This window comes from Neopelma chrysocephalum, unplaced genomic scaffold (genome assembly GCF_003984885.1).
Source record: "Neopelma chrysocephalum unplaced genomic scaffold, ASM398488v2 Primary Assembly neopelma1_23, whole genome shotgun sequence".
In the NCBI taxonomy this organism is placed as follows: Eukaryota; Metazoa; Chordata; class Aves; order Passeriformes; family Pipridae; genus Neopelma; species Neopelma chrysocephalum.
The window spans coordinates 26,898,674-26,912,497 of NW_020897691.1; the positions used below are offsets into that span (position 1 = coordinate 26,898,674).

General features: G+C 38.1%; 1 protein-coding gene across 13 annotated transcripts in view; it reads left to right on the forward strand.

Moving 5' to 3' along the window:
- PTPRK (protein tyrosine phosphatase, receptor type K) overlaps positions 1-13,824 on the forward strand; it is a 397,175-nt gene that overhangs the window by 188,660 nt on the left and 194,691 nt on the right. For all 13 annotated transcript variants that reach the window (XM_027691497.1, XM_027691405.1, XM_027691440.1 and 10 more), the window contains exon 6: positions 3,730-3,904. In XM_027691497.1, coding sequence (XP_027547298.1) covers positions 3,730-3,904 — 175 coding nt within the window. The remainder of the gene's footprint in view (positions 1-3,729; positions 3,905-13,824) is intronic.

Genomic DNA, 13,824 nt, shown 5'->3' on the forward strand with positions numbered 1-13,824 from the left:
ATTCTACCAATTAAATAAGATGTTGGGGTTTAGATTCTTCTGGTTCGACTCAGGTTCTAAAAAGGTGCAATAAAATTTCATTTCATATTTATTAAATGCTTGATTTCTTTTGTGAGACAAAAGATAGATATTTAAGACTAATTGTTAATTTACATAAGACTTTTTTTAAGCTGCATAGACTTTGCTGTTGGCTTTATTTAAAATATAGATGATCTAATTTCATTGCCTGAAAAAGTTTTTTAATAAAATCATGCTCCTATCACATTAAACATAACCTTGAAGTCAGAGAGATTTATGTAGAATCAGAATTTTAAATGTCTGAAATGCCAGAATTAAGGAGGTTTTTTCACAAGCTTGTATTTCTTTTAATCAAGTGTTTATAGAGAGTAGTTCTTTGTGAAGCCCAGAGTTATTTTCACAAAAGGAAGAAAACTGCCTGGTAGTGACCTCTCCTAAATGAGCAATTCAGGGTTATCAAATCAGACAGCAAGGGACTGGAGGAACCAAGGATCACACAGGGTACAGCCATTACCCATTAGTATAACTCCACATTAATTTTAAATTGAATTTTTAAAACCTAATTGAGCAGCATTTTCAAGCTCTGTTCAGTGTGAGCAGGACATAAATTGAAACAGTATGTACCAGGAACCCTTAATAAGCAGAGAGCACTGCTGCCTTTCTTCCCTCTCCTTTAAAATCAGTAGTAATGCCCTGACATTAAAAAGAAGAATTTAATTAAGAGATCGTGACAGTGCGTCTGAACTCTGACTGGTTAATGGCTTAGCAGCGTAAGGCGTATATGCTGAAATGAATGGAGGGTATTTTCTTTAACATTCAGTTTTAGATGAGAACTCTTCTGTTTGAACTTTTCATCATTTTAGTGATGGAAAAATATTTTAATGGATAAGCTGTACATGAAGAAAGACTTTGAAAATGTAGTTGTGCAGTTGGATTACCAAGAAACAAATTCTAATACAGAGAAATTAGAGCAACTGCTTCAAGCCTTGTAAGATAATGTGGTAGGAAATCACTGATGTAAATAGAAAAGAAAATCCTAGGTGTTGTTGATCTAGAACTGTGAAGCTTGTTACATTTATTTTGATTAATTTCTCTGAAAGTGCATTAATATTTCATTTTAAGTAAGAGCCCAATTCACTTTGTATCTCAACATGAAGCATGCAGATGAGCTTAAGTAAGCAAGATCTGAGCTTCAGAATGTAAATTATTTTGTATAGCAAGCTTGGATGTGCTCCTCTGCTGCACACTAAGCACTTGGCATTCCAATTTAAAGAGATTATTGAAAGAGAGTCCTTTATTTTAGAAAACTCTCTAATATTTATTTTTCCCTTCATAGCAAAGCAAGAATGAATGCATTACATAGGTTACTTGTCAAGTCTGCTATCATATGTAAGTTTTAAAGGTACACGTTTGGTTTATTATATGCTGGTTGGTCATTTTGACAGTCGCATAGCAAGTTTGTGTCTAGTCTGGGAGCTTGGCATCCGTTTGCCAGCTGGCTATGATGTGGCAAGGCCATGAGGGCACCGACAAGCATGAGAGGAAGAAAGTACTGTGAGATTTGTTTATCTTGGGCACTTCAAGGCACTAGATCCAAGGTTTATATTAAGTTATCATTCCAGATAGTTCAAATCTTTGGTTGATACTGACTTGGGGTAACATAGCTTGAAAATTCTGTTGGATTTAATTTTCGCTGTCAGGAGAAGCCAGCTAGCCAGAGTGGAAGGTCTATCTCCCACAAAATTTTAGTGTTGTTTAAGCAGTACTGAAATAAAGCCTTTAACATCATTCCTCATTTGCGTGATATTGGAATTTGATAATTTCATTCATCCCTGAAGTTCAGTAAGGCCTGTCATTCATAGAGGTCTTTGCAGGCATAGCAAACTTCCTTAATTCTCCTTAATCGGAGTCAGATACTCGCAGAGCTGAGGAGGGAACTTGTGTCTGTCTCAGGGTGAGTCAGCTACACTGCACTTAGTCCAGGTGTCTAAGTGCCCAACATCCATTGTTTTTGCCCTAGGAACACCCAGTCAGAAATCATTCCTGTGATAAGCAGGCTTGTGTTGGTTATGGGAGGACAGCAGTTTTAGAGAGAAGCAATGAGAGTAGCTTTTGGAAGTGTCTCATGTGCCATTTTTTTTTGGAGATCTGTTTTCATTCTTGGTATCTTGTTCTTTCTGTCCCAACCCTGCGAACAGAGCTTATCCCTGGGGAGTCGCTCCCTGTTTCTCAGGGGAAACTAGATGGTGTCTTCTTGAAGTGAGAAAGTCACACCAATAAACCTGCTGTTGTTAAAGGTGATGGCATGGTCTTTGTAGTGGAATAAGAGTGACTGAAATCTGCCTGGTTGGTATAAATGAAATTCATCTGTTAAAACATTTTAATAGTTAAAAGGAATACTTGTTTTGGTGAGTTTGAAGTGGTGCTGAAACCCTGGCTAATTATCACAAAACTCTTTAGAGTGACTAACTTGAGATGCTAAAATGACAAAGGGTAGATGTAAAGTGTTTGAGTATTATGAAGTACTGTGACAGGAGGCTGGCTGATATACACATACAGTATTAACTCATCTCCTTTTTCTCCTCTTTGTGTTTTGCCCCAGGGTTTCAGGTTATTAAATTCTGTGGCTCAGCAATAGCACTTCTGGTGTTAGAAAGCTTGGAGTTTAAGACCTCAATGAAGTTCTCATTCCAGGGGTTGATTAGAGCTAAAAATGTCCACAGAGGTCACATTTTGCTATGTATCGAGCAGAATGAGTGGTTATAAGCAAATGCTGACAGCTTTCTCTGGACTGAGCAATGCTGGGTGATCAGAAACTATCCTGGTCAGGGAATAACATGCAATTGATCCTTGGGAGAGAGCAGTGACATTGCTTGTTCATTTGGTGCGTGTTTCTGTGGTTGTTTTTAATGCTGACTTTTGGTGGAGGGTCTGTTTTTCTACTGAAATAAAAATTGAACATTTAATGTGAATGATTACAAGAAAAAAGGATCCCACAAAAGCTCAGACTATTTCTACTTTACTGACCTTTAACCCTGCCCCACAGCTCCACACAGATTAAATTTTTCAGTGATTTGTGGTAGCTATGATTTTTTAAGAACTCTTTAAGCTCCTTTCTTTAAATGAGATCTGTGTTATTCCTCTTTTAGCTTCCTGCCTTCCACCTTCTGTTTCAGCTAGCTTTAGATGGATAGGTGGTGCTTAGTATAACAAAGGTAAAATTTTAGAAGGTATTGAACTTGAACAGATAAAAAGTAGCATTAAAAAGGAAACATTGGTTGATTGCTGGAAAAGCTGTTGAAATCCTGTGAAATCCCTCAATGCCAGGTTTGTTTAAATACTTCTTACAATATACCCAGTGTATCTGTTTTATATCTCCTTAAAGTTGAACGAATTTTCTTAAAAGTACAACTGCTACTGCTGGGCTCCCTAGGATGATTCCAGCTGTGAGGCAGTGGCAGTTGAGTGTTGTGGTCGTGTTTTGTGCCAGTGCAAAATCGTGGCGGTGCTTTTCACCCTCAAACTTGATTCTGAAATGCTTTTGAGTACTGCTTGTTTGTTGACGGGACCTCAGTACTGAGCTTTTCTACCATGGAAATGCAACATGGACTGAATGCATTTGAAGTTTTGTTTTGTGTGTATTCTTTGTACGATGATAATGAAATGTCTTTTATATCCTTATAATTCTGCCTTGGTTACTCTTATTTTCAGAGAAGAAACGGGGAAGATATTCCAGTTGCTCAGACTAAAAATATCAATCATAGAAGATTTGCTGCTACCTTTAAGTTACAAGAGGTGACAAAAACTGACCAGGATTTATATCGCTGTGTAACTCAGTCAGAGAGAGGTTCTGGAGTGTCAAATTTTGCTCAACTTATTGTTCGAGGTAATGTTTTAATTGTTTTCATTTTATCCAGTTAAATGCTCCTAATACCAGTGCTTTCTACTTACACTTTTTAATTAGCCTACATATGCCTTGATCTGAAATGATCATACAAAGATAGCCCTGTAAAATTGTCATAAAATGAAAGAGTGGTTTGCAAAGCTTCTTACAATTGCTTTCTACAGAATACATCTGTGTAAAACCCTGTTCCTGCATAACATTGAGTGTAATGTTCCTACCTGGTTTTCTGTGGATGCTATTTTTTGAACTTAAGGTGCAAACTGCTTAACTTTTAATAAATAATTTTACAGGTATGAGATTCCACTATACTTAGTTGCCATTCCCTTTTAAAATCTGTTGCTTTGAGCAGACCAGTAGAGTAGAGCAAATAATTCATTTTTCTGTTACCTGGGAGACAGGTGTATAGAAAGATTTGTAAACTTTCACCTACCGGCGGACTGAGAGCATTGTGGAGATGTTCTGTGATGATTTCCAATACAGAATTAGGAGGAAGAAAAAGAAAAAACTTGTTCTTTCCACTTGAAATACTGGTTTTTCAGTTGTAATTCATTCAGAAGCAACCATACATTGTGTATGGTGCGATTTGGGTTAGTGATTTTTGTATTTATGCATTTTGTGTTCTGGAAGCATGTGATATTGACTGGCAAAGGATATGGTTGAGCACAGGAGTTCAGTTTTAATTTCCAAATGTGTGTGCTGTATGACCTGGCATAAGCTATTGAACCTCTCCTTACCTAATTGTGTCACCTGCAAAATTGCCCATTTCATTCTTAGTTGTGATGAGGCTTAATGTTTTTTAAGTGGGAAAAAGTGGTGTACAAAATCTGCCTGTGGTGCTGCTGGCTAGTGGAGGAGCTGTTTTGGCCCAGTAAGTGCAGGGGTCAGACACACAATGGGCTTCTGTTTGATTCATTTGAGGAATGGCTGAGGACACTTGGTGTATTTAGCCTGGAGAAGAGGAGACTGAGGGGAGATCTCAACACAGTCTACAACTTCCTCGTGAGGGGAAGAGAAGGGGCAGGCACTGATCTCTTCTCTATGGTGACCAGTGACAGTACCCAAGGGAATGGCCTGAAGTTGTGTCAGGGGAGGTTTAGGTTGGATGTTTGAAACAGGTTCTTCACCCAGGAGGTGGCTGGGCACTGGAACAGGCTCCCCAGGGAAGTTGTCACAGCACCAAATTGGCCAGAGTTCAGGAATTGTTTGGACGATACTCTCAGGCACATGATGTGTGGCATCTTGGGGATGGTCCTGTCCAGGGCTAAGGATTGGACATTGGTCCTTGTGGGTCTCTTCCAACTCAGCATATTCTGTGATTTTGTGATTCTGTGATTCGTTGGTCAGGCTGTTTGATCAGTTCAGCATCTTGGAGTCAGACACTGCTGGAACAGAGAAAACAAGTTTGTCCTCAGCTTATAGAAATAAAAGTAGTGTAGGAAATGCTCCAGCATATTTGGTATCTAGCATTTGCTGGCAGAGATCTTTTCCCTTGGAGATCAGTTGATTGAGGTCAACTAGGTTTTATGCCTTCTATATAACATCAATAAACACAGGCTTTGCTGACCATACAAAGATTTAGACAGTATTTTAAGAGCTTCTTTTATTCTGTTAGATGTACCATTTTTCTAGTAAAGTGCAGGATGGTCTTCATCCTAATAAAATGAAATAAGTCCCGTTGCAGCGTGAAAACAGACTTTTGTTCTTAGAAACACAAGGCAAATCAATGTATTTATAAATGAAGTTTTCTATTTTTTCTAGAATAATAGAGCAATGATGTTTAGAACACTATTTCTCTCAAAAAAAAATGAGGTAAGACTATAAAATTTCATAGTACCCTCATTTTAAATCCATCATATTGTCATGCTGGAAAACGTAGGTAATTCCAGAGCTAATACTGTATTTATGGCTTAAAACACAAATGTTATATGTATATCTATATATAACAGCTATATAGGCTTGTATTTTACAGGTAATTTTACTTTTTGTGTGCTTTTTGGATTGGAAGTCCAAGAATTTTAAATAAATAAATAAATAGATAGATAGATAAATAAATATAAACTAAAATAATAACCTTCCAAAAATATTTTCATCTGTTTGACAACATGGTAGAGAACAAAGATATACATCTTATACTAGGATTTATTGCTTGCTCTCGTATTTGAAAAGCAATATACAGTAATGCATTTTCTTGTTTGTCTGGATAACCACTAAATAAATCTTGTTAGCCAAAAAAGCATACCCATACCCTTAGGGATCAGCTACCCTGGTGTTAAAACTGTACTGAAAATTAACCATAATGACAGGTCCTATATCTCAGTGGCACTTTAAAGCTGACATCCTGCTACATGGATACAAAAGATGATAATTTTAGAGGAAATTTTTGGGCCACTGATATGAATTGCCTTTAATAAGAGCTGGCATAGTATTGCCCATTGTCAAAGATGACCCAGGGGGAAGAGTTTATTAGTGCATTTCCTTCTAAACTGAGAGTGACAGAGCATGCTTGGGGGCCTTTTGTTGCTATTTGTAACAAATGAAAATTTTGCTGCAGAATTCTCATGCTGAAGAGTATTGATCTGTGTGTTCTCACAGCCACAGGAGGGGAAAAAACCCATGAAACACAATTTACTTTGTCATGGCTTTAGTATTGCTTCCAGATAATTTTGAGTAACAATAAGGTCTTTGGTTTGTAGAAGCCAAACTTTATTGACAACACTGGTTACTAGAGGGCAAGGGATGAGGAACAGGAGTTGTTACCCAGTAACTCAAAACTTTGGTGTTTAGATGCGTAGCCAAGATGCTTACATATCCCACATCTCTACAGATATGGAGTACCATAATGTACATGTAGAGGCATCTGATACTTTGCTAATCAGCAGACTAGAAGTTAGTCTTGGTAATGAAAATTTCCAGTTAAAATGTGCATTATGTTGAAACATCACTATTTCATTTTGAGCTTTAGCAGAAGAATTGCTTCTAGTGGAGTTCTAAACTCTATTACAAATGTAGTTACCTAGGAGGGATGGTATACATTTAAAGACCCTGAAAGGCATAACTCGATTACTCTGATTAGTTTTTTAAAGAAGAATTTAACTAGGATAGGATTTGTAATTCAATCATGAGATTTTTACCAAAAGTAGTTCCATCAATGATTTAATGTCTCACCTTTGCTTAGAGCTGGTCTTCAACTCCCAGCTCAGTGGCTACATTACATTGTATTGATTTTTTTTACATGGTTTCTGTGGCATTGCTATCATTCTGGGAGATGTGAAGAAGGAGTTCTCCCTGTCCTCTTCCTTTTACAGGAAATTTGGTGCTGTTATTACTGTTATTTGATTTTACCCTCTTGAATGGGTCCATCTGATTAATTGTCTATTTATATTTTCCCTTGTTGGCTGGTAAATTGGCAATTTCTGAGAAGGGGGTTTGTTGAAGTCTTTAGGGTTGTCTGCACTGGAACTCAAAGGAGAGGCTGGGAGGGCGGATCAGTATCTGTGGTAGGTAAGTAAGAGTGAACAGGAAGACACTGACAGTTTCTTTCTTTTTGCTTATTTCTTATTTGGTTTTGAGAACAAGTATACTATGGTCTCAAAGTCTTTCTTCTCACTTTGCTACTTAACGTGGACTTGTAGAAATTATGTTTCCAAAGAGATCATCTGTGTCCCCGCTCATGTGTATACTTGATGTATAAAATTGTGTAGACTTTCCAAGTTACGGTATCAAATGTCCTGATCTTCAGTCAGTTGAGAACTTCGCCCTGTAATCAGCACTTGTACAGTTTCATTGTTCAAATCTCTTAAAAATGTAGTGGAATATTTCTCTGTAGTTGGCAGTATGTGCCAGAAAAGTTATCCTATGCATCAAGAAACCAGGTAGTGTCCATTGCAACAGCTGTGATCAACTTCTTAGTTGATGTGACATGTTAAAAGTGGCTCTCAGATGGGGATGCAACTGATGTCGCATTCTTATGTGGTTAGTTAGCAAAACTTTGTAAAATAATCCAAATTCAGTTTGTCCCCATTTGGAATGTCTTACTCTTGAGCAGTCCTGCAGGGACAATGAATAAATTGACCATTTTCTTTGGCTGTGATAAGTCTGATAAGTCTCTTTTTTTTTTTTTTTCATGGAATAGAAATTTGTTGCTCTGATTATCAAAAAAAAAAAAAAAGAACAAACCACTCTCTTAAATATGATAACGAATTGCACTTTATGTACAGTTTCCCAAGTTTGTTTTCCTTTAAGTGCTACACATTGTTAGCAAACTAATTGTATGAGACTTGATATTATAATATTAAATGCTGCAAAATCAGCAGGAAATGTGATGCATTTTATTTTACATAGTGGATCTTACATGGATGAGTTGGAAAAAAATGTTTTTTAGTGTTAAAGACAAGGTAGAAAAATAAAAGGAAAAAAGCTCAAAATGTATGAATAAATGCAATATTTGTTAATAATCTGTAAATAGTTCTATCATATGTCTGATTCTACTGATAAGTTCATAAGTTTTATTTGAGTCATAAATTGCTATTTTTTTATGTTTTTGCTAGGTGAATTTTTTTCTTTTTAACATTTCTTTGTCCAACCCAAATAGGTCTTCTGTGATGGTGTTAAGCAGGGGAGGTCTACACCTTGATGTACAGTTCCCATATGGAATTGTCTTCATGTGCCTGGTAAATCCAGTTTAACAACAGAAAAGAAAGGCAGTTTTCCTCTACTGTCTTCTGACCGTTCTTCCAGAAATCATAGGTTCTGGCGAACTGACCTGTTTGTAGGAGTTTATGAATATGAGTGTTTCTTCTATTTGATTTGATATGGCAAGCAATCATCAGGTTCAAGTTTTGGTGGAGTTTGTGATTATGTTCTTCTTTGTTTGCCTTACTGGACCGAGTTTGTCATCAAGAGCAGTTCTTGTTATGCAAGCCTGGCAGTGATTTTTCTGCCTTTTTTGTCTGAAATCCCTTTAGGGATTTTTATATAGGAAAGCCAGCAATTTGACTGGTTCCCCATGATGCTACACTGGGAAGATGGACTTTGCCCCTGGCAAGTACTTCTCAAGGGAGCATTATTTTTTCCTCTTACAAGAAAACTCTGAAGTATTTCCATCTGAGAAAGCTGTGGACCAACATTCACTTTCCAAATTTCACTAGTACTTGTTTTGTCTGGAAAAAAAAGTGAAATCTCTAGACTTGCTTCAGATGTGTGTCCTCGATTTTGTAACGTGGTTTACTTGTTCAGTATAATAACAGACTTAAAAAATATGCCAAGGAGAGCCCTAGAAGGCGGGTAAAAAATAAATTGATCAGGTAGTCTGAATATATTCCCTGCTTGAAAATAAACTTAAATACTTTTATACCATTTTTGAAAAATGCCCCATATTTCTGTCCTCCATTATTAAGTTCTCTGATGAATCAATTTTTTAAAATTATTATTATTATTTAATTATTATTATTTTACCTCTGATCATATCACCCACCATCATAAATGTTAGGTAATTCAGGTTATTATATACTTTGTAATGTGTTCAGAAATTCAGTCTCCAGGGTACAGTGGTAATATGTAATAAAACTTTGGACCGTATCTTTGAAGAGTCTTGAGCTGGGTCTTAGGGTGTGTGTTTTTCTGAACTCACTGAATTTCAGAGCAGAGGGGAAACTGGGGACAGAGATTGCACAGTGCAAGTTGTTGAAATCCACGGTCTTTACATCATTACCTTGTCTAAGTTTCCCTTTAAATCATCACCAGACTTCAATAGAGGTATGGAAACATTTTATATGTGAGTCAGAAGACCCATGTGGCCGCTGTGCTTGGTTCATAAGGTGCCTTCCTGGAGTACAGATATTGATACTGTTACTCTTTTGGACCCTCAGCTCACCTTCAAAAGTACTTTATTTTCTAAGTTTTCTCATTAGTTGTAGCTTTATTTTCTCATGAATGTATCTGTGTAGGAAGAGCAGAGGACAATGTCTTAATTACTTTGCAGCAGTTGGAAAAATAATGAAAGTATTTTGTGCAATTTTCTAAACCTTGCTAATAAAACACGTTATATTTGGGGTGTATATTTAGCTATAAGCATCCTTCAGAGAGTCCAGGATCCAATTAACTTGATCTTTTTTTGTGGCATTCTCTGGTTTTAATTTCTCTACTGTATTAAGATCTTATCCTCTTTAAGCAGGTTTAACAACGGAATCTTCCTATTTTCAATCTTCTGTTTCTTACGGCAGGTAAAGAGGGGCTGTCACCGTGAAGTCAAATCCTGCCTCCTTTACATAACATAATAAACATAACAGAATAAAACAAGAATATAGGAAAATACCTCAGAAAGTCTATATGTTCGTAATGAATAAATTGAGCCAAATTAAGAGTCTCAATTTCTTCATGCATCTGCATATCAAAAAGAACAGCAACTTCACTTTCTGCTCAGGCAACACTTTCTGCTCTTCTTCACTCAAAGTAACTCTGCTCATCGCCTTTGCTCAGGCAACATTTGTCTCTGGTTTATGTAATTAATGGGTGCATTGCGTGGGAAAATTGTTTTGGCTGGAGAAGCAGGAGAAAATAGGTTTTTTTGAAGAAGCCAAAGAGACTTAGATTTATAGAAGGTAACAGAAATGCAGGGTATTTTGAATAAGATCAATTCCATTATTCAGTGTTGAGCAATCTTGACTGCACAGGTTTACATTTGAAATGTAAGTGACAGAATGGCTGATATTGAAAGGCACTTCTGGAGGTCCTCTGGTACCAAACATCCCTGCTCAAGCAGAACCACCTAGGACCATTTGCCCAGGATCACATCCAGATGGCTTCTGAATATCGTCAAGGATGGAGACCGTGCAGCCTCGCTGGGCAACCTCTGCCACTTCTTGGGCACCTTCACAATAAAATTAGTGTTTCCTGATGTTCAGAGGTACCCTCCTGTATTTCCGTTTGTGCCCATTGCTTCCTGTCCTGTGACTGGGCACCACTGAAAAGGGCCTGGCTCCATCCTCTCCACTCTCCCTTCAGGTGTTTTCACACATTAGTAAGATCCCCTGAGCCTTCTCATCTCCTGGCTGACCAGTCCCAGGTCCCTCAGCTTTTTCTCACATGAGGGATGATCCAGTCCCTTTATCATCTTTAGATGTCCCTTCATTGGACTCTCTCCAGTGGAATTTCCATTTCTCCCTCATACTGAGGAACTCAGCACTGGATGTAGCACTCCAGGTGCTGGGTAGAAGGATGACCTCCTTCAACCTACTGGCAAAACTTTGTCTAATGCAGCCCAGGATACCATCGGCCTTTTCTTTGCCACCGGGTTACGTTGCTTGCTCATGATCAGCATCCTGTCCTCCAGGACCTTCAGGTCTTTTTCTGCCAAGCTGTTTTCCAGCTGTGTGGCCCCCAAAAGATAGTGATGCCTGAGCTTGTTCCTCCCCAAGTACAGGACTTTGCACTTATCCTCGCTGAATTTTGAGGCTCTTGTCAGCCCATGTCTCAAGACGTTTGAGATCCCTCTGGATGGCAGCATGACCTTCTGCCATTATCAACCATTCCTCCCAGTTGGTGTCATCAGCAAACTTGCTGAGGGTGATGCCCCATCATCCAGATATTAATGGACATGTTAAACATGAAATGTTTTAATGCTTTGTAGCAGTCAGTTTGATTGTTTACTTTTTTCAAGGGCGGAACAAGGTTCTTTAATTTCAAAGTGTTTTCATGTGTATGTGATTTTTTAAAATCATATTCGTGCTATCACTAGAAGTAAACCCTTGCATTTTGGACAAAGATTAATCTCTTGTTTGGTGTGATGATTCTTGCTTAGCCAATTGCTTCAGTGCAGTGTTGTCTTTGAGTGGAGAGTGGTTTTATCTCCTTATGATCCTCTTGAAGGCTTTCTAATGTGAACTGTTGCTTTATTGTAGTTCTAATGTGTTCTTCAGGAAGATCTAAAATGTTTAAGGTAAAGCACAGGTTTTGCTTTTACTTCACAAGACATGAGTTTTGTACTGCTTGATACAGACTAAATTAATATTCTCATTAGACAAAAGATAGCAATTTCAGTGCTGATGTGCATATTCTTAGTATATTATCTGAACTTTAAGGTGATTGATCTGAATCAGAGCAAAAGCCAAAGTCCTGTAGCTCCATGTCCTGCCCCAATAGCTAGTGTTTGGGGTAGAGTATCAGAGAAAAGTAGATGTAGAGGCATTCTTTGTTGACATAGAATTTTACCTTCCCAAGAGTCTGTGGTTCAGATATCTTTTATGTAAAAGGCAACACCCTCTTGGCCTGGACATTAGTGTTGGGCCTTAGTTTCTCATTCATAAGCATGCAGAAACCAAAACAGATTCATGATTAACTAGTTGACTTATTTGGTGCAAGGGACGTTGTCTATTTATGGGTTTCATTGCCTGATATATAGTTTTTCCTGACATCTGTGATGGATGTTGATGTTGTGTGGCCCTTTGATTCATGAGTCCAAGCAGCTAGCAGTTCCTGTTGTGTTTTCTGCAAGGCTACCTGTATGAGAACACATGGGATAACAAACTCTGTGGAAGTCCTCTCTCCCGTTCTCATTTCTCAGTGACAAGAAGCATGATGAGGACTCTTTTCACAGGCTCTAGGTGGAAACCAGCACAACAAAGGAAAAAAAAGAGGAGGAAGGCTGGGGATGCTGATAATTAGCCAGATCAATGTTTGTTTGCATGGATATTTTTGTTTCTTTCTGTGAACTGCTTTTTCTAAATATGAAGCTGATACGTTTCTATGCATCTGATCATGTCTAGAACTACAGATAGTTTTTCTTGTGTCTTTCCTAAATATTAGGTGTGACACTATTTTGTGTCCAGGAATGAACTTATAGCAGGCCTGACTGGTTTTCTGATGGTCATATTCGACCACGTTGCATAAATATTCAGACAGGAATGTGCTTTCAAAGTAAATCTTCAGAAAAGGGCCTTTCTCCACTTGCCAGGCAGTGGACTACTACTTGTTCTTGTCAGGTCTTGTGGAGACCTTGCCATCACTTGGCAGTAAAATAAATACAGCTGTAGGGAACCTTATAATGGGAAGTAGTGACCTGTGATGAACTTGGCTGAACAGCTCATGTTTGCAGAGGAGTTAGCTTTATGCCATCAGGCTTAGTGCTGGCTTTAGGTAATGTTCTTCAGGGGTTTTCTGCCTTCGGCAGACCAGGTATTATCAGCCTCCTTACACACAACATCACCTGCTCTGCCTAATCCAGCAAAGCCAAAATATGATGCAGCTTCACTCAGCCTGGCTCGAAACTGTGTTGCCAGTGATACCACAGATGTGGTGTCAGTGATTGATTGTGTGAGCAAGGTCTCACTGCTTAGGTGCTGTCCTATACCTCTGTCATTTTCTCATGTGCCGTCTTATTGTGAAAGTACTTCGGTGAATCCAAACAGCAAATAAAGCATTTGGGAAATTAAAATGTAATCACTTTGAATAACGGGATCCCTGTTGGCCTTTAGGCTTGATGGGAGGCAGTGCAAAAGAAAAAAAGAGATGAGGAAAAAGCTTTTGGCAGGTGTCACTTCAGGGAGGAAATAAGGGGGTTCTTTGTTCCTTATATCTGCATTTTATCCAAGTACAGTAACATGAACATCATTTGCAGTAATATGATTTTTCTCATCTTAATTAGAGATGTCTCCAGACTGCCCTACCACATCAGTGCTGTATTTCACTTCGATAATTTCCCTTCCAGTATCTGGTCTGTCTCTACATTTATTTAAATCAAATATTCCATTTGAATACTGCAGCTCAGGATGGTCTCTCTCAGTTTAAATGCCACTGACATTAGTGGGGCAGTTTAAATATTTACTTAAGAGTAGACAAAGTTCCCTTACCTGCCATTATTTTCCAGTTTGGGGGAGGGGAAAATCCCTCTAGGTTTGACATCTCTG